At 57.4% G+C, this 22,735-nt stretch overlaps 2 protein-coding genes across 9 annotated transcripts in view; both read right to left on the reverse strand.

The window, feature by feature from the left end:
* Nucleotides 1–820: 820 nt before the first annotated feature.
* CA1H13orf46 (chromosome A1 C13orf46 homolog) lies at nt 821–10,349 on the reverse strand. Of its 6 annotated transcripts, none has more exons than XR_003422312.2 (9): nt 10,009–10,340; nt 6,878–6,929; nt 5,916–6,003; nt 5,747–5,794; nt 4,787–4,834; nt 3,657–3,724; nt 3,373–3,528; nt 1,093–1,173; nt 821–911 (listed from the first exon to the last, which is right to left on the reverse strand). XR_003422312.2 is itself a non-coding variant. In XM_015084895.3 (9 exons), the coding sequence occupies exons 1-9, from the start codon at nt 10,196–10,198 to the stop codon at nt 879–881; spliced, it is 675 nt and encodes a 224-aa protein (XP_014940381.1). In that variant the 5' UTR covers nt 10,199–10,342; the 3' UTR covers nt 821–878. The 6 variants fall into 6 exon arrangements, 4 of the variants coding, with proteins under 4 accessions (XP_014940381.1, XP_014940382.1, XP_014940383.1 ...); XM_015084895.3 differs by having other exon boundaries at nt 3,373–3,439; nt 10,009–10,342; XR_003422313.2 differs by lacking the exon at nt 4,787–4,834 and having other exon boundaries at nt 10,009–10,346.
* Nucleotides 10,350–13,314: 2,965 nt separating this feature from the next.
* The window catches only part of RASA3 (RAS p21 protein activator 3), a 119,964-nt gene continuing 110,543 nt past the window's right edge, over nt 13,315–22,735 (reverse strand). For all 3 annotated transcript variants that reach the window (XM_053218253.1, XM_027065290.2, XM_027065292.2), the window contains 4 exons: nt 21,992–22,200; nt 20,234–20,337; nt 15,752–15,935; nt 13,315–14,718 (listed from right to left, as the gene is read on the reverse strand). In XM_053218253.1, the coding sequence (XP_053074228.1) occupies nt 14,643–14,718; nt 15,752–15,935; nt 20,234–20,337; nt 21,992–22,200 (573 nt within the window). In that variant the 3' untranslated portion in view covers nt 13,315–14,642. The remainder of the gene's footprint in view (nt 14,719–15,751; nt 15,936–20,233; nt 20,338–21,991; nt 22,201–22,735) is intronic.

The raw sequence follows: 22,735 nt of genomic DNA on the forward strand, positions 1-22,735 counted from the left end.
CTTGTGTGTGTAGGTGCACGTGTGTGTAGGTGCACGTGGGTGTGACCGCCTGCCCAAGTGTGTGTGTGTGCATGTGTGTGTATGTGCATGTGTGTGTAGGTGCACGTGTGTGTATATGCACGTGGTTGTGACCGCCTACCCACGTGGGTGTGTGTATGTGTACGAGGGTGTGACCACCTGCCGGCGTGGGTACAAGTGTAATGTGCACGCACGTGTGTAGATGTGCATGTACAGTATGCACTTCTGGGTGTGTGTGCATGTGAGTGAGTGTGAGCCAGTGCATCTGCTGGGTTCTCAGTCGCAGGTCAGACCACATGAAATTGAAGTTCTTTGCGCACTTGGCCTGTGGCAGTTTGCTGAGACCTGGATGACCAACACAGGACTCCCCACCCTTTGCTCAGCCTCCCTCTGTGCCCTCCCCCCGCAAGCCCCTCCCCCTCAAGCCCCTACCCCCTCAAGCCCCTACCCCTGGAGCCAAGCCGGATGAGGCAAGGCCCTAGTGCAGCCTCTGGCGCTGGGAGCTCCCACTCCGGCTGCACAAATTGTCTGCTTGTGGCAAAGCTCACCCCCAGGTCCTCAAGGAACAAAGCCTACCCTGCCTCGGGACCCCTTGTGTTGGGGCTTGGACCCCTCAGGTACACCTGGGGCCAAGTCTAGGGCTGTGTGGTCATGGCCACCACCATGCACATGTGACCTGGTGGGGGGGGTCAGTCATCTGTCACTGAACTCACCTCCCTCCCCCCAGTTACATTTCAGGGAGTGAGATGCATGGAAGCAAGGGGTAGGGATCCCTCAAGAGGCACCAGAGAGAGAGAACACCTTCTGTTCATGCTTTATTGTGTCTTTTAAAAAGATGGTGTCATTGCTCACCCAGCGGGTCAGTGGCTCACACCTGGGTGGTCATCGGGGCCCTGAAATGGTTCAAGTGGCGTTTCTTAGAGCTTCCTGTCTGCGTCCCCCGTCCCTCCCTCCCAGGTCTCTGCAGGACCGAGGAGGCCAGGAGATCAGGTGAGCAGCCCAGCCCCCTCTGTTCTGCTTCCTGTCCCCTCTAGATGCCCCCTCGGCCCCCAGCCCTGTCCTGGTGAGAACTACCTCGTCCAGAGCTGTTACACACTGTCCTTGGCCTTCCTTCTGGTGGAGTAAGGGATGCAGCACACCCAGCTGGTCCTGGTCCTAGGGGCCGACAGCGGGCCGAGCAGGGGAGAGACAGGTGCCGCCCCTACTGAGCTCAGAGCCCAGGGCCACAGGCAGCACCCCTGCGCCCCAGATGCATGCCGCCCATCAAGCCCAGGGGGCCCGGGGCCCGGCACCCACAGCCAGACTCCTGGGCAGGCTGGCTGGCCCTCCCACCAGCTGCCTCCCACCCACCCAGTGTCTTTGTCCTCTGCGCTGGGAGGCCTGAGCCAGAAGGGGCCCCTGAACATGAAACACCTCAAAGACCAGCCGAGACAAACCACTCCCCTCGGCCCCACGCCTACCCCTGCCCGTTTCCAGAACACCACAACTTGAGTTTTTCCCCAGTGGTGGTCTCTGGGGTCTCCACTTCCAACCGAGGCTGCCTCTGGGGTGGGTCAGCCGCCCCCCTTCCCTTTGCAGGGACCCCACAACTCGGTGCTGAAGCATCCCACTGGGCAGTAAGCAGTGGCTGGCCCGCAGGTGCCGAACCCCGCCATCTGAAACAGGCCTGAAAGAGCCTGGACAGAGAAGCCATGGCTCTGAGAACTGCGAGGGCAGGTGAGCAGGGCAGTGGGACAGACAGGTGGTCCTGACACCACCTGGTGGGGCGTGAAGGCCAGGCCCACGTGGAGGGCCCCCCTACACCCCCTTCCCACTGTCCAGCAGCCCCCCAGCACACAAGCTTGGTTATGTGCCGGCCCTGGCTTGCGGGTTTTCTGGGGCCACTGAGTCAGCAGGTAGGGAGCTGAGACCATGAGGCCGAGTGGGTGACTTCGGGATTGTCTGGCCCAGGGGCGGGGGGTGGGGGGAGCAGCAAGTCAAGCCACCGCGCTGCACCCGTGCGGCTGAATCCATCACCACGTCCGTTCAGAGACAATGAGAAGCATGGGGGCAGCCTCGATTTGGGGTATGACAGGGCGGCTCTGACCTCCTCCAGCCTGGATCTGGGGGTGTGACAGGGAGGCCCTGACCTCTTAGCAAACGCTGGCATGAGTAGACACGGGCAGGGACATGGGAACGTCTGAGGTCAGACTGGGTGACACTCCCTCACAGAACATACACACCTGGGGGAAAGTTTGTGGTAATAACAACACACCGAGTAAGCAAAGGCTTCGGGGCAACAGCTCAAAGCTACTGATGCGGGGTGGAGAGGGGGTGTGCCAGCGAGAGCTCACGAGGGGCCCGTGTGCCCCCGTGCCGCCCTCCCTGCTCCCAAGAGGGGCCTGGATGACTCAGAACCTGTCCTTTTCATGAGCTGTTCCTCACTGGGCCAGTTACTTAGAAGGACAGGTACCAGCTTTAGAACAGAATAGACTTTTATCTAAATATCTGTTAGAATTTCTTTTAAAAAATGTTTGAGCTAAATAAGCCAAGGTAGTAACATAGTTGTTAATTCCAAGTGGGAAGTTGGATAAATTGCTATTTTCTTTTTGTGTTTCTCTGTATTGTTTAAAGTAAACTAAGGGTGCCTGGGGGGCTCAGTCGCTTGAGCACCCAACTAATGATTTTGGCCCAGGTCACGATCTCACTGTTTGTGGGTTCGAGGCCCGCGTCATGCTCTATGCTGACAATGTGGAGCCTGCTTGGGATTCTCTGTCCCTCCCTCTCTCTGCCCTTCCCTCTCTCTCTGTCTCTGTCTCTGTCTCTCTGTCTCAACAATAAACATTAAAAATATTTTTAAATAAAAAAGTAAATGGGGCGCCTGGGTGGCTCACTAGGTTAAGCATCCGACCTTAGCTCAGGTCATGATCTCACGGTTCATGAGTTCAAGCCCCATGTCGGGCTCTGTGCTGACAGCTTGGAGCCTGGAGCCTGCTTCAGATTCTGTGTCTGCCTCTCTCTCTGCCCTTACCCCACTTGCAGTCTGTCTCTCTCTCTCAAAAATGAATAAACATTAAAAATAATTTTTTAAATAAAAAAAATAAAATAGGTCTAGGGGCCCTTGGGTGACCTAGCAGCCTACCCAGCACCCTTTATGGCCTCAGGACTTCACGGGGGTTGGCTGGCCCTACCCAATCTCTCCCCTAAGAGGGTGTAGGTAGTCAAGACAAATGTGTCTCCTACCCTAGCCCTGGGGCTCGGCCTGTGTGGCAGAGACACCGGCCAGGTGATGGGTCCTCCCTCCCAGTGACCTCTGCGGCCAAAACCCCAAACTGAGAAGCTGGAAGGACCCTCACAGCAACACTTCCCTCTCACCTCTGCCTCCTCCCACTTCACGGTCTGGCCAAGCTGTTGGCTGATGGGATGGGGAGAGCGGGTCTTGCTGTGGGGTGAGGGGGCCACAAGGTAAGGGTCATGCCTGAGTCCTGCTGCTCACGTCTCAGCCCCTCCGGGCTCATCAGTGCTGGGTCTCTATGCACACAGGTGAGGGGGGAAGGCACGCAGTGGGGTTCTGCCCATCCTGCAGGAGGTGGGGCCAGCAGACATGGTAGAGGAGAGCCCCCCACGTCTCCGTGTATAAACCCATAAGCATCACTCACCCGTCTTCTGATGAACCCCCCATGTCCATCTCGGACTGCTTCTCTTCTTTCATGGTGCCTGTGACCACCTGTGGGAAGTGGGAGGAGCAGTTTAGGGGACAAGGGGAGGGAGGCAAGCATAGCCACTAAGGCCGGAACTGATGCACCTGCCTGAGGATCAGATGGGGGCCTGGAAACTGTGCCGGCACTGGGCATCTTCCCATGAGTTTGGGCACCGTGAAGTGAAAATTGCCAATCGGGGGACCCTGGCCAAGGAACTGTGCCCTCCATGTGGGCCACTGTGACTTCTGGACTGTAATCCCAACTCTGCCACTGGATGACCTTCCTTGAGTCCTTAAAACCCATGGTGCCTCCAAGACAGCCTCGTGAGTAGCTAATAACCAGTATTCTTTACTGTATGGTGTGTTCTGAGGGCAAAGACTTGGAAGAAGTAATTAAAAAACAATCCCTGGGTAGGAGCTTAAACATGAGAGAGCTGGAAAACTTGCAGAGGTAGCTGCCCATTACAGCTGAGAACTGGAGGGCATTGTGGGACGCTTGTGTTGGGTCCAGACAGGCCTTTGGTCAACCCCTTCATTTCACAGAAAATGATGATACTATGACGATGAGGATGAGGATGCGGACGAGGTGGCAGTGGTGGTGGTGGTGATAATGGTGATGGTGATACCTGCTACTGAGGCTTTCTGGGTCTAGGCACTATTCTGAGAGCTTTACAGAACCACCCTGGGATGTGGGTGCCGCTAAGATCCTCATTTTACGAACGAGACCACTGAAGCACTGGGAGGTGTGTACTCAAATACTTGAGTATTTACTGGCAGAGCCAGACGTGGAGGCCAGGTCCTTGACTCCCAAGCCTGCACCCTTCATTCCACCCCAGCATGATCCCAGAAGAGGTTCTTAGGGCCTGGGGGCACCCTGAGGGTTGAGCCAGGCCCTAGCATCTCTGGTGATGCTGGAATGCATGCAGGTTGGAGGATAAGAAGGAGGAGGCAAGGGTGGCCTTTGGACCCCTGCCTCTACCTCAGCCTCCAACACATGCATGTGGGGCAGGTCCCCTGGACAAGCCTCGTGGGCCCCGAGCACCAGCATTCCCGGCAACAAGCCTGGCTCTGTCGTCTGAGGGCTTTTACCTCCTCCACATGGTCTCCCAGATCAATCTCCACAAACACAGATGGTTTCTGTGAATGGAAACCAAAGAGGTGTGGATGGTGGGCTTGGGTGGGCTGGAGAAGAGAGGAGGCTTCCTGGGAGGGGCAGTGGGCTCCGGGCCCTGGCACAGCTAGGGTCTCATGACCACCCCCAGGACCACCACCGGTGGCTGTGCTCAGCGGGGGCTCCTGAGGAGCTGGCAGAGAGCTGCTGGCAGTACGGACGGCAAGGTGCCCACGGCCAGCTCTGGCAGAGAGGAGGGAGGGGTACGGCCTCCCCTCTCCCCTTGCTCACTCCCTCAGTTGCCCTGGCTTCACCTGTCTGAGATTGCCTCAAGGTGATGCCCAGAGCTGCAGCATCCCCTCTACATCCTCTCCAGACCTGCATGCGGCCCCACGACCCTCCTGGGACCCTCACCCCGCGCCGGTGAGGACTCACACTGAGGTGTGGAAGCAGCTTGACCCAGGAGGGGTTTCCAGTGGGAGTGCTTTAGTGAACGCCACAGGTATTTGTGGGTGAGCTCCTGGAATCCCAGGGACCATCTGTCATAGGCCCAGCTCCCCCCTCCCACGTGGATCGGGAAGGGGAACGAGAGCCTTCTTCCTGCGGGATGTGGCTAGTGGGGATTCCTACCGCAGCGCACATGGGTCTCTGGGCAGAGCGTCAGGGCATGGGACTGGGGACACTTCAAGGCTGGGCTTTCCACGGCCACCCCCGTCAGGTCCCAAAGGCCTCAGGCAGCCGCGTCGGGAAACAGGGGTGCCCAGCACCAGCTGGGAGCATGGAGCTTGAGCAAAGGCTCTTGGGTAGAGGTCGTGCTCAGTCCAGCCTACACGTGGTCCTGCCAAGGTGACCCCGGGCCCACGTGTCCAGCCTGCTCGTGGCCCCACAGGACTGTGCCTGTTAGCCCTCTCTGTTTGACAAAAGTCAAACGCTCTTGCCTCTTTTCCCAAAGGCTCATCCGGCTTTATGGACTCCAACTCCGGTTCCTGGGGAAGACACCAAACAAGTAAATAACAGCAGGGCCTGAGGACGACGGACGTGTGTCCACACTACAGGCGTGCCCGGCCCGTCCTCCCGCTCCTGCCACTGGCCTCTAGGTGGCCTCACCGCCGGCCCCGCCCAGCCACCATCAGGGTCCAGCTTCCTGAGGGAGTCCTGATTCTTTTCCTGCTTCTCTTCCTCTGGGTCTGCCTTACTGTGGGAGGAGCGGGGACAACGGGTCAGCATCAGTGCCCTGAGATGCAGCTTTGGGCTGGCGCTTTCTCCCCCTGGGTGTTGGGAGGCTCGGGGATGCACCCCACAGGACAGGGAGGGACAGGGTGTAGAGGACCTTCCGCGTGCCTGGGGGTGGGAGGGTGAGTGGGCGGAGGGCGAGGCAGAGGTGTCCCTTGCTAGGCATCGAGGCGTAGGCAGTGTTACTCGAGGCTGGTTCTGTGGCAATGGGGGTGGCGCTGGGGGGCTCTGTCTGTGGCGATGATGGTGGTGCTGGGGGTGGTGTCTGTGGTGATGATGGTGGCGCTGGGGGCGGTGTCTGTGGTGATGATGATGGTGCTGGGGGGTGTCTGTGGCAATGATGGTGGCACTGGGGGGCTCTGTCTGTGGCGATGATGGTGGCACTGGAGGCGGTGTCTGTGGTGATGGTGGTGGCGCTGGGGGGGTGTCTGTGGCGATGATGGTGGCGCTGGAGGCGGTGACTGTGGTGATGATGGTGGTGTTGGGGGGCTGTCCGCCAATGATGCTGCACATCCACATCTTTCCCAAACAGTGAGACCTCTGGCACGACCAGCGGTCTGGAGTCGAGTGGGAATGTTTGCTAAGACAGGTGCCAGCTTCCAGACTCCGGGCCATGGCCAGCTGGGGTCCGCCTGGGGAGGCAGGTGCTGTGGGGTGTGCCGCTTGCATCCCTGGCACCCCTCCCACCTTGAGCCATCAGGGTCTTCTCAGGACACCCCAGGACTCCTTTGGGGTCCAAGCGTCAACCTTGGGGCTGGCCCCAGCCCCCACCCTGCTGTGTCCTGTGTCCTCCTCACGTCTCTGAAAACCACCTGTGCTGGACAAAGACCACTTACCAGTTGGCATCCTCAGTGTCACTCTGTAGGTCTCTTCCCTGGTCCTTGGACTCTGGGGAGGAAGGGGCAGCGATCGTCGTCAGAACTCCTGGGCCCGTGGCCGCCCTGTGAGCACTGACAGCGCATCCTGCAGGCATTGAGTCTGGGAGGACAGTCCAGGTCCCATTTCCCCGTGGCCACATCCAGGCCCAGAATGCTAAAGGTGGCCGCTTCCCTGTACCTGCTCCCCTTCCTGCCAGCAGCTCGGTGCCCCCGTCCCCCAACCCAACACACATATGGGGCCCAAGATCCAAATGCAGTCCTGCTGCGGGGGTGGAAGTTACAAAGCCTTAAATTGTCCTTCGATAGGAGGCCTTGTGGGGTGCCTCGGAGCACCCTGATCCTGCAGGGAGGATTTTATCACAGAACTTGGTGGTGTCCCGTCCATGTGGCTCCCAGGCCTCAAGGCCGGGGGGCCCCTGCGGACCGGAGAGCTGATGGCTGGGCTCCAGGAGACAGCCTGCAGGCTGCTTCTGTGTGGAGACCAGTAGAGTAGCTGGGTCTCCAGCTCTCCCATGCCATCCCTGCCCTGGGCCTGGCCTCTTGGGGCCCCCCTGCCTCATGTCAGGAGGCCTGACTGGAGGGAGACCCATCTTAGCCAGGCCTCCCTGGCGCTCAGCGCACGCAGCCTTGGCTGTGTTGTTTGGGCCCTTCTCGGTGACTCACAAGCCCCCTGTGGCTAAGAACTAGGGTCTTCCTCCTCCTCTCGTCCTTCGCGCCCACACCGGTGCAGGGACTGATGCTGATGTGTGCTCGGGTCTTCAGAGAACATTTCAGAAGCTGGTGGCTCTCGAGACGTCCTTTGGGCCAAAAAGGCTCAGCCCAGTCCCCACCTCAGAGAGAAGGACTCGAGTGATTCAGAAGCAGTAGTTTTGGGATTTTAAAATTGACTTCTTTTGGAAAATCTTCAGCAGGCCCCTACCTGTAGGCACACGTGTGTGTGTGTGTGTGTGTGTGTGTGTGTGTTTTAGAAGACACGGCTGATCCCTGAACCTGCTGCTCTCTATGATACGTATCTGGCAAGAAGAGAAGAATCACTAAAAAGAGAGACATGATTTTTTTCTCCAAAGTAGACCCTCTGGGGCATATGTCATACGGAGGAATATTAATACTTATGTGTCTGCTGGTCTCACCTCCTTTCCCTCTTCTAAGAAAGCTCCTGAGATTATCAGGGCTCTGGGTGCACGGGGCAACCAGTGACACCTTAATCCGAAGGGCTCAGCCAATGGCCGTCCACCAGGCAGAGGCCTGGGGGCTGAGGAGTGTTGCCTCAGAGCTGAGTGGGGTCTGAGGTCAGAGAAGCGGGGCCTCCAGAGGTTTAGCAACAAAGGGAATAGAACGTTTCCTTTGGTTCTGCTCTTCAGCCGAGATGTGAACATCGTCAAATGCTTGCAGATTATTTTTGGGGTGTGAGACAGCCCCTTGGGGCGCAGTGGGAGTCGGGCCTCAGCCACCTCCTCTGGGAAGTAGGAAGTCGCATAAAAGGCACTGAACTGCCTGGGGAGGGGAGACCCTCTTAACCGGTGTTGATCCTGTGATGGGGGTCAGAGGCCTGACTTGGCCTTATAGCCTGGCTGTACCCACCCTGCTGACTTTATCCCTTGGAGAAAGCCCGCCTCTCAGGGGCAGCCCCCCACTTCCTCTCTGGACACACCCTCCCTGGAGCACCAGCTCGGTGGAGGGACGGCCGGGGGGCAGGAGGGGCGGCAAGGCAGGCCTGGGCTCTGGAGTCCGGGGCGGGCATCGTGGACACAGCAGCGTGAGCCGGGCAGCTCCTGTGATGGGTCCCATGCTGGCGGCCGGTGGCTGGATTCCTGCTGTCCCCTCCTACACCAAGCTGGTCCTGGGGCCGGCTTGGACCTCTCATCTGCAGACTTAGTCCGGCCGCCCCTTGCTTGGAGCATTGGGCCAGCTGGCCTGTGTCCTGCGTCTGTGGCATCTCAGTACCTGTGGGTTCGGGCGGCACCTGCCTCATTGCCCTTGCTCCCTGCAGGTGTACGGAGGTGTGTCCTGGGCACCTGGCAGGGCCACCTCTTCTGGTCTCAGTTTACCACGTGGACAGTGGGACCAGAGCAGCCCTTCCCAAAGCTCTCCGTCCCACGGGCTCCAGCGAGGCTGAGCCCCGCTGCTGAGTGGTGTCCGAGGCCACCTGGGAGCCACGTGGGGATCTGCCATTCATGCTGTTCGGGGAAACCCTGTGGTGCTGGCAGGAATATCCAGTCCAGAAATAGCGGGCACCGAGCCTGTCCTCTCCTGCAGCTGCCCCGTAGTGGTGGCATTATCAGGACACGTCTACTTGCTTCTTTGGGGAATTTTGCTCCTCTCGAGTGAGCCTCAAGTGAGACAGGGTCGCCATGTTCAGAGGCTTTGGGGGACAGAGGGTAAGAGCCCAGCGGTGGCTCTGTGCTGCTGGCCGACACCCCTTCCCCCAAAACAACACCTCTTTGGATGTTTACGCTGAGAGAACAAATATTTTTACACCCCTACCTCTCAAAATCATCCATAGGTCTTGAACAAACAAACCACATTTCCTGCTTACTGGGTTTCATTTCCAGAGTCCTGACCTCAAAAAGGGCCGCTCGCTGGGTGACCTTCCCAGGAGAAGCAGAACTCCTGGGGGCCCTGCAAATGACTGAACCAGTCCCCTCATCTCAGCCAGCTCAGGGCCCTGCTCCTCTGGGGAGAGGACCACGAGACACCTACCCACTGGGGAGCCCAAGTGGCTAACATCAAGGAGCGGCCATGCAAGCTCTAGGTATTCCGCACCCCCGCCCCCGCCCCGCCCACGACCGCGTGTTGAGGGATATCCTAGGTGGCAAGAACCGGCACGTGTAACGTTACCTAGCTGGCCCGTGTCCTGTCTGCCGGCCCTGTGGGCTCACGGCTGACCTGGCCCGGGAGGCCCCCAGGTTCCCCGAGAGGGACTGACCCCCACGCTTCCCATGGCCACGGCCCTCCTGACCTCCTGACCTCAGCAGAGCTCACCGCGGCCCACTCAGTGGGCCCTGCCCTCAGGCTGGCCTGGTTCTGTCACTTTGGGTGTGGGCAGGGGCAGCGGGGCCGGGCCGGAAGGAGGGGCGTGGCTGGCCTACCCAGCTCCCCACTCAGCTTCTTGACGCAGCGCAGAGGGTCCCCCTTCTGCAGCAGACCACCCACGCTCCTGCTGCGCTGCAGCTCGACCGTCTCGCTGGCCGCCTTGAGGTGTCTGGGGGCTCCCCCTGATGGAGGGGCCCCGGGGCCTGGCCTGTGCCTCCTGTGTGCGGCTGTGTCCTTCTCCATCATCCTCCCTCCGTCAGGGCTCCAGAAAGAAGAGGGACGTGGGTTCCCGAGTGCGCCCTCAGACGCAGAGCATGGCTTCCGACCTCCGTCTGATCCAATGAGCAGCCCAGTGTGCCCTGCGGGCCCCTGTTGCCAAGTGGCCCCTGTGACATCACTGCAAAGTCAGAGGTCAGCCCCACCCCCACCTGCGAAGGAGGCTGAGGCCCCTCCTTGTGGATGCGGCAGCACTTGTGGTGCTGGGGCCTTTGGACGATTTCCTCATATTGAGCATCTTTGTCCTGTCAGGGACATGTCATTGTGGACCAAACTCAGGCAAAGGGACCAGGGGCTCGGAGGGGAGGGGACATGCTGACAAACCCGGTTCTGCACCCCCCCACCCCCTGCCACTGTCAGTCCGCTCGTGTGGCTGTGGAGAACAGCAGGCGACCAGGACAAATAACACTTGTCCCTCACAGTCTGGGTGAGGACCCAGGACGGATGACACTTGTCCTCACAGTCCGGGTGAGGACCTGGGACGGATAATACTTGTCCCTCACCATCTGAGGACCTGGGACGAATGACAGTTGTCCCTCACTGTCCGAGGACCCGGGACGGATGACACTTGTCCCTCACAGTCCGGGCGAGGAGCCTGCTCCCCTGGGACTGCTCTCCCGGCCTGCGTGCCGCCTCCCGTCCCTTACTCACTTGTCTCTCTGCATGTCTGTGTCCTAATCTGTTTTTCTTCTTTTGAGTCTAGTTGACACACATTACATCCGTTTCAGGAGTACAACATAGTGACCCGACTTCTTCCTGCCGTGCTCCCCGCACACGTTGTCCACTGTCATTGGCTCTATTCTGTTTCATCCTGGACTTGTCCACTCGGTAGCTGCAGGCCTGCACCTCCCCTGGCAGCCTAGTTTGTTCTTTGTATTTAGGGGTCTGAGTCTGCTTAAATGTTTATTATTATTATTTTTTTGACAGAGTGCAAGCACGAGCAGCGGAGGGGCAGAGAGAGGGAGACACAGAATCCGAAGCAGGCTCCAGGCTCTGAGCTGTCAGCACAGAGCCCGACGCGGGGCCTGAACCCACAAACCGTGAGATCATGACCTGAACCAAAATCTGACACTTAACTGACTGAGCCACCCAGGCGCCCCAGATTCTTTTTTTTTTCTTCATTGGGTTATTTTAGATTCCATTTATGAATGAAATCATATGGTATTTGTCTTTCTCTGACTTATTTCACTGAGTGTAATATACTCTAGGCCCACCCATGCCATCACATATGGGATATCTTTCTATGGCCAATACTCCGTCCTGTACAGACACATATGTATCCATTCATCTGTGACAGACACTTGGGCTGCATCCGCATCTTTGCTATTATAGATAATGTAACCATCAGAGTGTGTGCGTCCCTTTGAGTATTTTTCAACTCTTTGGGTAAATAGTGCAATTGCTGGGTTGTATGATAGTTTTATTTTTAATTTTTTGAGGAACCTCCACACTTTTCCAGAGCAGATGCACCAGTTTGCATTCCTACAAACAGTGCAAAAGAAATCCTTTCTCTCTGCATCCTTACCAACATCTGTTGTTGCCTGAGTTGTTAGCCATTCTGACAGGTGTGAGGTGGTATCTCATGGTGGTTTTGATTTGTATTTCCCTGATGATGAGTGATGTTGAGCATATTTTCATGTGTCTGTTGGCTGTGTCCTAATCATACGGGATTAGGGCCCACCCTTGTGACTTCATATAACCTTAATTACCCCTTTAAATGAAGAGCCAATCGCCAAATACAGTCACAGGGTGAAGTGCTGGTGGTATGAGTTTTTGGGGGGGACACAATTCAGCCCATAACACAGCTTGACAGAGGACATCTGGTGTCATCCCAGCACATGCTTATCTGCAAACTTCCAAGGCCACGGGGACAAATCACAGTATGTGCTTCCCCTGAGCAACCAGTTGATCATAAATATTCAGAATGGGGCAAATGGTACTCCCTGGCTCCACACGCACTTCTACCTTGTCCGAAACTCTTCAGAGCATCTCCGCTGACAGGAGGGCTCAGGTCACCCAGCCGAGGGGCCGGTGCAGGTGCTGGTGTGGGGCCTAGATTCCCGAGTGCAGAGGGCTAGTCTTGGAGAGGCCAAGGGACAAAAGCCAGGATGGTGGGTCGCTTACGTTATCTGGAGGAAGAGCAAGATTGAGGCCCCTGAAAGCCACTGTGACCTGTCACTAGGGGTCCTGGGAGAGGACCTTCTGGTTCCCGTGCTCCCCAGGCTTTCCTCCTTTCCGCCCTCCTGGTTCCCTGGGTCCCACATGTGTCTGAATCAGCCAGGAGCCGCCCTGTGGCCCTGTCGTGGCCCTGCCGTGGCTGCTCGTGTCCATCCTGACTGATGCTGGCAGCCTCCGACCCGGCGGCCTCATGGGCAGGCGCTCCTCTCTGCACCCCTCAGACCCCTGGCACCACCCCACCACACTGAGCCACCAGGAGGGGCCGGAGGGAAGCAGTAATGGCACTTCACTCCCCAAGTCCATGCCCCCAGGGAAGGGCTGGCCCCCCACCCCCCCACCGGGTGTCCCCAGAGCCAGACCATCGGCTTCTTTCATAACAGCCGACTCAGGCTGGAACTAAAACAGCAGCTGAGTGAAAACCGAACGGAAAGAAGAAAGGACCAGGGAAAAGAGAAGGTCTGCTCTTGCCCTGCAGGCAGGGTCTCCCCCAAATGCAATGCAGCCTCCCCTCCTCCACCCACCCAGGTGGGACTGGGTCCTCAGCACCTTCCACCTCCCGGAGGCACCTGCCCCTCCCTTAGATGCTGGCCTGTGTCCGGTCCTGGAGCACGAGGCCCACTGAGTCTCAGGGACCATGGCACAAGACAGAGCCCACCTTCCCCTCCTGGGGCTGGATGCCTGCAGGTTCCCAGCAGGACACGGGCCATGGCAGTCGCCGTGCTGACCCACATGTCTCCATCCCGGAGAGCATGCAGTTTCCAGCTTGATCTAAAGGCCCACAGCTGCACCTCACCTATCACAGGGACGTCACCCACCATCACAGAATGACACAGGGCTCGACCACACACCCCCAGCTCCCACGTGCAGTTGTCAGTGGGTGCGCCTGGGAGACCAAGCCAGTCCTCAGAAAGAATAAAAGGTCTGTTTTAATTGGCCAGTAAAATACATTGCAAATCATTAGTATCTTATAAACAGAAACATTAAGTTACAAATCCATGTTAAAAATTGCAGTTCTGTGCAGCCTCATAGCTGTGTGTCCCAAAGTTTTTGCAACATTTTCCTCCACCATTTTTGTGACAAGTAATGCTACTATCTGCCATCAGTCAGAGTCTGAAGGACAGTATTTGCAAAGAAGGGCAGATACGGGCACAAAGTCTACGTGTCAGACAGTGCTTTCCAAGTGTCGAGGGCTAACTGCTCCTCATCAGGGGCCCCGACCCCTAAGAGAGGCCCCTCCACTGCCTGGCGTCTTCTAGGAGCTTCTGAGACACAGCAAATTGCTGCTCCTGGGGCCTGGGGTGGGGGTGGGGGTGTCCCGGCTCAAGCTCAGGACATCCTCACTTCCCCTGGGGACTGCGGAGGGCCTGGGACTGGCATCTGGGGGGTGCACTGCGGGCCCGCTGTCACTCCGCCGTGGCGCCCTCCCCTTTGATGAGCACAGGTTTACATGTTTGAGGTACTTGATATCAAAGAGCTCATTAGAAGCAGTCCTTTAAAAACATTAAGAAAACCAGGTTGAAAATAATGTACATTTCTTATCTTAAAAACCTTCCCCAAACTCCCACAAGGGGCAGCCAGTGTGGATTCTACTTTGAAGCCCCACAGACGGCAAAACAACCACAGCTTTTGCTTGAAGGGGCACGCTCAGCCCGCCGCTGGCTCCGGCAGCGTCTGCAGGCCATGGACTGGCCTCTGTGGCCCACGGGACGGGACTCCAGCATCTGGGAGGGCAGACTGGAAACCCCGCCCAGGTGCTCTCTGCAGGACCCTGTACCTCCAAAACATCAGGAGCATCCTCAAATTGTGACTTCGTGCGGTTAAGCACCACGAAGCCACAAAGCGGGCCCTCCAGCCAGGAGGAACACCACCAGGAGGCACGCTCACGGGAAACAAATCACGCCACTAGCATCCCGTCTTGTGGAAGCAGGATGTTAAGGAAGAGTGCCGGAGGGCTCCGGGGGCGCGGGCACACAGAACCCCACAAAGGCGAAAGCACACAGACTCAAGCAGTGCTACGGGGCGCCGGCCAGCAGGGTGAGCAAAATGCACAGCCACCACAGGCAGAGTCCCCGCGGTCCCCTGAGCCCGGTGCGTGCCATCTGTGTGAGCTGAAGACGTGTGGGTCCCTTTCCCTGCTGGCTGCGGCCTCTTGTCTTTCCTCTGTCCCCTCCTTCCCGGAGACCGTGGCTCTCCTGGGGCAGCACAGGGCCATCCCGGCCAGGACAGCCTGCAGGCTTCAAATGGAATGGGTGGAGGTCTCAGATTGCTGCCTGACGTAGTTCTGGAAGCTCTTGTCTCCGATGGGGTGCTCCCTGCAAAGGGGAGATGGAGGAGAGGAAGGAGTGAGGCACAGCCCCCCATTGTCAATTGCCCATCTGCATGTTTCAATACTGTTTTTTCTATGTGGTACATATTCACTGTAATAAAATGAAAAATACAGACACGAAAAAAAAAAAGCCAGAAATCACCTGTAGAAGCGTAGGTGTAACCTGGAGACAGACAAAATGTGTGGAACTTCTGGCCCCAGAAATCTAATTTCGGAAGCAAGTGGGTTGGGAAGCAGGAGGGTCTGGGGGTCAAGAGGTCAGGAGGGTCTGGAGGGTCTGGGGGCAGGAGGGTCTGGGGGACAGGATGGTCAGGAGGTCTGGGGGTCAGGAGGGTCTGGGGGCAGGAGGGTCCAGAGGGTCTGGGGGCAGGAGGGTCAGGAGGTGTGGGGGGCAGGAGGGTCTGGAGGGAGGAGGGAGGAGGGTATGGGGGGCAGGGGGTCTGGGGAACAGGAAAGTCTGGGGCGTAGGAAGGTCCAGGGAGCTGGGGGGCAGGAGGTTCAGGAGGGTCCAGGGGACAGGAGGGTCAGGAGTGTCCAGGGGACAGGAAGGTATGGGGGACAGGAGGGTCTGGGGGGCTGGAGGGAGGGGGGTATGGGGTACAGGAGGTCTGGGGGACAGGAAGGCCCTGGGGGCAGGAGGGTCTGGGGGGCAGGAGGGTCAGGAGGGCCTGGGGGACAGGAAGGTCCAGGGGGCAGGAGGGTCTGGAGGGTCTGGGGGACCTGAGGGTCAGGAGGGTCTGGGGGACCGGAAGGTCCAGGGGACAGGAGGGGCTGGGGGCTGAGGGTCTGGAGGGAGGAAGGTGTGGGGGGCAGGGGGTCTGGGAGGCACTGGGGTAGGCTGGTGTTGTCCCCAGGACACTGTCCAGCACACCCTGGAGAGTGCAGTAAGGCTGCTCTGAGACGGGAAGCCTGCCTCAGTGGTCATGGCTGCATACAGGTGGCTTCAGGTCGGGCCTCACCCCAGCAAGCTCCTCTCAGCCACCTCCCCTGCCCCTGCCATCTGGATGCCCAGTACTCACTGGCTCCCATACTTGGTCTTTTTGAACTTGTCCCTTCGGTACTGGGCGTGCTCCTGCTCCAGGGCCCCCACCCCAGTGATAACCTGCTTCAGAGTCTTGTAGGTCTCCTGGGGGTCATCGATGATGAACGTGGAGTACTCCTCCTGCTCGGGGCCGTCGTACACAGATCTGCTGCCACAGGCCTCTACAGCGTTGGGAGAGGCCAGAAGGTCAGGCGGGACCTCTGTGGGGCAGCCTGCCAGGTAAGGGCTGACCATCCCCACACACACACATACACACACACACACACGAAGAAGCAGAGGCTGATGCCCGTTTCTGACCAGCTCATCTCCGAGGCAACCTGCATCTGTCCACGCCCCACTGTTCAGCAAACCAGAGCTGGCAGATGTATGCTTCTCGATGATCGGCCAGGCTGGCTCAAGGGCCTGTGGGGTCACCCGAGGTCAGTTTGGGGAGGTGACCTCAAGGAAAGCCCCATCTTAGAAAGGGGGTTCCTGGGTTTCACTCACTTCGGTGACCCAGCATTTACGTGCATACCCCATGGCTGGACACGTGGGCACATGAGAAGCCATCCTCACGGGCGTCACTTCTCAACCAGTCTGTTAGCAGCTTCCTAGGACCTCTGTCACCCCCACCTGCTAGACAGGTGACTTTCTCATCAGATCACCTCACTCCTGCTGAAGACCATGCTGTGGCCTTCAGGCATCCACAGGAAGCACCCAATCACCTGAGCTGGGCCCCCCCCCAAACCTGTCCTCAGTCACCTGAGCTGGGTCCACCCCCCCAAACCTGTCCCCAGTCACCTAAGCTGGGCCCTACATTCCAGGGCCACAGAGGCAGGTTGGAAGACATGCCATCTGTATAGCATCTGGCCTAGATGAGCCTGGATCTGCGGACCCCTCACCCGTCTGTACTGCTGTCTCATTATCACAGAAGCTCTTATGTACACTTTACTGTCTTTACTTCCAACCCAGGAAAGATCCCCTAATTCTTACTGAGAAATCACAAGTTTGTAGAAAGGAAAATTGGGAAGATTTAAAGTTGCAAAGGAAAAGAGAATCTGACGTGAAGAAGGTAAGTAACTGTAAACGTGAGAGGAAAATGGGGGGAGAGCCTGGTGGATGCCCAGGGTGTGGAGTGTGAGTTCAGCCTTTCCCTTTTTATGTAAAATGTGGGGTTATGGTCTCCAGAGCCAGACTAGCTGGATTCCCTCCCCAAAGCCCCCACTTGTGGTAGCGACCTGGCCTTGAGCAGTTGACTTAAGTCCGAGCCTCAGCAAACCCCTCTGGGAAATGGGGGCACCAGTGTTCCAAGAGGCCCCTGCCTGGGGCCTGGCAGTATGTGTGAACTGTGGCTGTTATAAAGACAGAGGGACACAGAAGAGGGTCACAGCCGGCATGGACAGGTCAAAGAGGACACCCCCTGAATAAGCACATGTCTGTGATCAGAAGGCAACCAGAAACAAAGACTCCCACTGCCAGGGAGATGCTGGTGGAGTCGGGCAGACACCTTCAGAATGCAAGGATCTGCAGCTACCTGCATCCTGCGGGGCCCCGGAGCAGAGGGAGGAAGGCAGCGGCGGTGGCTGGGGGAAGGACATGGGCGGCCGGGGCCAGGCTCACCTCACACCTGTGCTAACTGCCTCACAGGGGTTGTTTCATCGGACCCCGGATTAACCCAGGTGGGACAGCACCGTCTCCACCCCGTTCCATGGAAGAGGACATCAGGGCTCATCTCTGGATGGAGGCCTGGGAATCCTGGACAAACTTAACGCAGGGCACTGAGGACTGTAGCCCACATGGGCCAGGGCTGGCAGCGACTGAGAGGCCAGACCCAGGAGGAGGCCTGAGGCCTGACGACAGGCAGGTGAAGTGTGGGCTCGAGGCTGTGTGAGTCCTCCCGCTTAACCTTCCCAACACCCTGACGGAGGGGCAGGAGGGGCACTCGTGCCTACTCTGCAGAGGAAGAAGCCGGCTGCTATCCCAGGATGCACCACAAGAGCAGTGACCTGCTGTCACCTTGAAAACCTCATCTGTACCATTCTCTGTCCAGTGGCCCAAGCCCTGCGATGGCTCTTCAACCAGGACCCCACCAGGCCCCGCGCTAACCCTTCCCTGCCTGATGCACTTGGTTTTGTGGTTGGCAGACTTCAGGGGCAGGGTTAAAGAACCAGGGGTGCCCAAAGGAATGTGGCCAGGTGAGTCCATACCACATGACGGGGGCAGAGGTCGAACCTCTTGCACAGGCAACTGTAACACAGCTTCCTCCAAGGGCCAAAAGGCTGCTGTGCCCAAGAGGCAAGGACTGACGACATCAGGTGGAAATAAGCCCCATGGTCCCAGTGCTCAAAAAGATGGTTTGACTAATATAAAGGGAGTATCTCAAGATGATTAGGTTGCTCTGACAACAATCTGCCTCAAAGAAGCACTGAGACTCCAGGCAGAGGCCTGAAGACTGAGAAGTGAGTCAATGCTACAATGCCTAGGTGAAGTGTAAGGTGTCCAATCATGGTGATGCTCTATGAACACCTATCCAGATGATTCCTATACTGGGAGGGAGGCTGAATGTGCAAGACCTCTTTCCATTACTTCCATCTACCATCCATCTATCCATCCATCATTCAGCCATCCAACACCCATCCAACCGTCATCCATCCATCATCCACCCATCCATCATTCACCCACCTATCATCTATCCATCCATCCATCATCCATCTATGCATCCATCATTCACCCATCCAACACCCATCCATCCATCATCCAGAAAACAGGTATTCACCATCTATCCATCCATCATTCACCCATCCAACACCCATTCATCTATCATCCATCCATCCATCCATCCATCCATCATTCACCCACCTATCATCTATCCATCCATCATCCATCCACCTACCGTCTATCCATCCATCCATCCTTCACCCACCTATTTATCCATCCACCCATCATCCATCCACCTATCATGTATGCCTGTCCATCCATTCATCCAGAAAACAGGTATTCAGTTCCTCCTCGATATCGGGCACTGGGGTAAATACGACCTGCTTCTGGTCTTAAAGGGTCAAGTACATTGAAGGTGAGATTAGAGCTGATTATCACGGCAATGAGAGATAAACACAGGGTTAGGAAAAGCTTCCCACAGCGGGAGACTCAAGACAAGCAGGTATCAGTCAGACTAAGGGTGTGGGGGTGGCATCAGGGGCAAAGGCACAGGGGCTTGCAATGGTGCGATGCTGGGATCAAGAGGGAGGCTGTGCATGTACAGAGGCCTGGAAGGTGGCTGATCACGCAAGGCTTAGTCAGCCTCCTTCAGGAACCTCACACGGTGGCTTCAACCTCTGTAACTCCTTGACCCTACCCTCCTCTGTTCTGGTCATTCTTCTCGGAGGGCTGGGAAGAAGCTGCCATCCCTTGGCTCCAGTGAGGCCTGGTGTAGCCCCGCGGCCACTTCTGCACGGCCTCCGGGAACCTCGGATCCAGGTGCCGTGTGTGCCACTGGGGTAGGTGACTATGCACACGTGCACAGTTGTGTGCATGTGCATACACATGCTGTTGTCCATGCACATCTGCATGCGAGCTTATGTTCTAGTGTGTAGACACGGTTGTCTTACATGTGCATGTGTGTGTGCGCACGCGCGCGCGCGTGTGTGTGTGTCTGTGTGTGCACACACGTGCCCAGAGCTGGGTGCGGAGTGTGATCTGAGGCTGCCAGAGGGGACTGAGCTCACAGACAGGAAGCTCACCACGTGTACCAGACCAGGACTCAGTATGGTCCAGGCTGAGGCCACCACTGACACCGCTGGGTTAGAGCAGGAGAAGGAAAAGGGAAACTATCTAATGGGCCTAATTCCAGGTCCACGAGCTTTACTTCGCATTCGGAGTGGGCTGAAGAGCCCCTTCCCAGAATCCCTGAATGTGGCTCTGAGAACGACCAAACCCCACCCGGGGACAATGCAGTTCATCTGCCTCCCAGTGGGCTCTTCTCGTGTCGGCCTCTCCTGAACGACAGCCCCAACCAGTCAGGGGTCACCTAATCTGCCCCACCCACACTGCTACTCTCTGTGGGACATCACGGCAGTTACATGTGCAGGATAATCTAGCTGCAAGGTATTACGGCTGGAGCTTCCAACACGCACATGCACACGGCCCTCTGCAATCTGGTGTCGAGGGGTATGGAAGGTTATTACACGTAGGATCTTCTCAAGAATTTGGCAGTTTGGAGACTGTAAATGAAATTCCATTTTGAAATTATCTACAGAATCTGTTGTTAAAGTAATTCTGCCACAGAGCTGCCCAAACTGCAGAAAGTGCTTCCCCTTGGTGCTGTGAACAGTAGCACACGGGCCACGGGGAACACTGCACGTGGACCACAGAGGCCCAGAGCACCCATCATCTCTGCAGAAAGCTCCAGGTATCACTGTCACCGGGACCCAGAGCCACCTGCAACCATGAGAGACAACACCCAGACCATGTGTTGCCTCACCTTGCATTTTCTCTAGCTTGCTCATGTACAAGTTGAAGAGGGAGTAGATACGCTCTGTCTCTCGGTCCCCATCGATGTCCAGCTGGATGTTTGCCGGGAGGCCACTGCCCGAACACAGCAAGACAAGAACAGAAAGAACGATGTGAACTGTAACATTTCTGTTTTTAAAGACGCTGAAGATGACGGAGTGACCCCACACCGAGCTCCTCCCTGATGGGGCTGCAGAATAGTTCAGGAGCACTGAGAAGTGACCACGCACAGCCCAGAGGACCAGAGGCCTAAGAGCTGCTGTGACAGCAAGCCAACAAGCTTGTTTTGCCATGGAAAGAAATGATCTGGAATAAAAAGCCGCCCCCCCCCACCCCGCCCCCGCCGCCCTGATGTTGCACTTGGGCCACATGCCCTGAAGGGTCGGTCTGCTGCCCCAGGAGGGGCCAGGCCAGGTCCCTGCTCCTCCCTGAGCCTGCCTGCGGTGGCCCCAGCTCCTGCCCCGGGTGTGGCAGTTTCCCATTCCCCAGACACAGTGCTCAGCCTCTCCTGGGGGGGGGGGGGTACCCGGCAGGGATTTTCCCAGGACTCAGCTTCTTCATCTGTGAACTGGATCTTCCCATTCCCACCTCCATGAGCTTTGGGGGTATTCCTCATACCCACAACCACAACAGATGAGTCACATGGGGTACCCAGGCCTTCTTCCAGAGCTGGCAGAGGGGAGCCTCTCAGGACCCTCAGGAGGCCTGGGAGATAAGGGCTGATCTGGTTTCCAAAGCAGGGGGGTGTGCAGATGACAGGTGCACAAACCAAAGCGGTGTGAGCAGGTGGTGGGAAATGTCCAGTCTCTTCTTAGCAGAAGCCCGACAGCACTCTGCCCCTGGGAGTTTCCCCTCAGCATGGAACCCCTTCCTTCAGTGCCACCCACCCCCAAGGATCACTAGGACCCCGGGCAGAGACAGGAGGAGAGTCAACAGTCTACAGAGCCCTCGTGAGGATGCACTGTCCCGTGTGGACTCCTTAACAATTGCAAGAACAGCCTAGGAGATTCAGCTACGTGTGTGCAGCTAGGTGGCAGCTGGATTTGCCCCCAATGCAGCCCCTTGGCCAAACTTCCCTGTACAGTGCACAAGCTGGACAACTGTGCTTGGCCACACTGGGTGGCTGTGAGACAGGGGAACTGAAAGGACTCCGTGAAAATATAGCCATTTTTTCCCTTTGCTCCTTTTCCAGCTTCTATTCTTGCTAGGGCCTGTGCGCCTACCCCACTCTACACCTGCCTTGTAACACGCATAGCATACGTCCTCCTTGTGAGGGACTGGGAAGTAATGCTGTCTTTGGAGTCTTCCAGCACAACAGGTGACAGCTAAGGAGAGACCCACTGGGGTTGTTGTAAATGTTCTCTAAGACCACTGACTCCAAACACCTTGATGCCAAGACCCCGGCTTGAGGGAATAAGTGACTTATGACACCTGGACCCTGTCCTTGCACTGACCAGTTCCTGGACCCTGAGGGGACATGTGCACCAGACCACAATCGTCAATAAAAACCCCAGGCCCCAAGCGAAGAGGAGACTCCTACTCTGTTCCTCAATCTCCTGGGCGCTCTGTCCGTCTTTCTCTCTGGTCAACAAACTGTATTTTCACTTCCTGCTGGTTCACGTTTGATTTCCATCCTGCATGAAGCCCAGGGCCTTCGTGGCTGGCCCGTGGGACCCGGGCTGCCGGCATCAGCGGGAGGGTCCCAGGGGCTGGAGAGGCACAGACCTACCCGGTGCAGGGGGAACAGCCAGGAGCTGTGTCCGACGAGGCCCTGCAGCAGAGCCAGTGGCCATTCAGGTAGGCGGAGGGGTGGTAGACAGTGAGGCGCTTCTTGTTGCGCTGGCTCACTTTGGTGAGGATGTCGATCCAGGCCTTGGCCTCCACACAGTTGTTGGCCTGGATGTACAGAGCTCGCTCCGGCTGGATGACCTGGAACATCTGAGGAGGCAGTGAACTGGTTCAGAGAAGCCACATGGCAAGACATCCTGCCCAAGCCACAAGGGTCATTATTATTGATGCAGACCAGCCCAGGGGCCATGGAGGGAGGGAGGGTAGAGCCCACCCAGAGGCCTGGACAAGCCCAGGGGCCATGGTGGGCACAAAGGGCTTTCTGTTGCCCTTGCACATGATGGAGTCACAAGCCACAGCCTTCCCCCTGGGCGATTCAGGAGGCTGGGTCACTGCTGGTCAGCCCGGCCAAGACACTTCTTTTCCTGGTGTCTCAGGGGTCTCCCTCCAAGAAGCAAAGGAGTAGAACTGCTTATCCCCTAGGGGACCTCCTGAAGTTGACTGTGACCATTACATAAATGGGGCTCTCTCTATGCTGAGAGCAGAGACCCCGATGTGGGGCTCGACCTTACAAACTGTGAGATCATGACCTGAGCCGAAGCTGGATGCTCAACTGGCTGGGCCACCAGGTGCCCCAGGTCTCCTGACCTTTAAGCTGGGGCAGGCTTCTGCTCAAGGTGTGTCA

This window comes from Acinonyx jubatus, chromosome A1, assembly GCF_027475565.1.
Source record: "Acinonyx jubatus isolate Ajub_Pintada_27869175 chromosome A1, VMU_Ajub_asm_v1.0, whole genome shotgun sequence".
Classification (NCBI taxonomy): Eukaryota; Metazoa; Chordata; class Mammalia; order Carnivora; family Felidae; genus Acinonyx; species Acinonyx jubatus.

What these genes read in the sequence shown, in the direction of transcription:
- CA1H13orf46 (XM_015084895.3), bottom strand. Translation starts at nt 10,198, where the DNA reads ATGATGGAGAAGGACACAGCCGCACACAGGAGGCACAGGCCAGGCCCC. An exon ending in ATGAGCCTTTGGGAAAAGAG is followed by an intron (nt 4,835 to 5,746) that starts GCAAGAGCGTTT and finishes TTCCATTCACAG; the next exon opens with AAACCATCTGTGTTTGTGGA. An exon ending in GGGGGTTCATCAGAAGACGG is followed by an intron (nt 3,440 to 3,656) that starts GTGAGTGATGCT and finishes CTCACCCCACAG; the next exon opens with CAAGACCCGCTCTCCCCATC.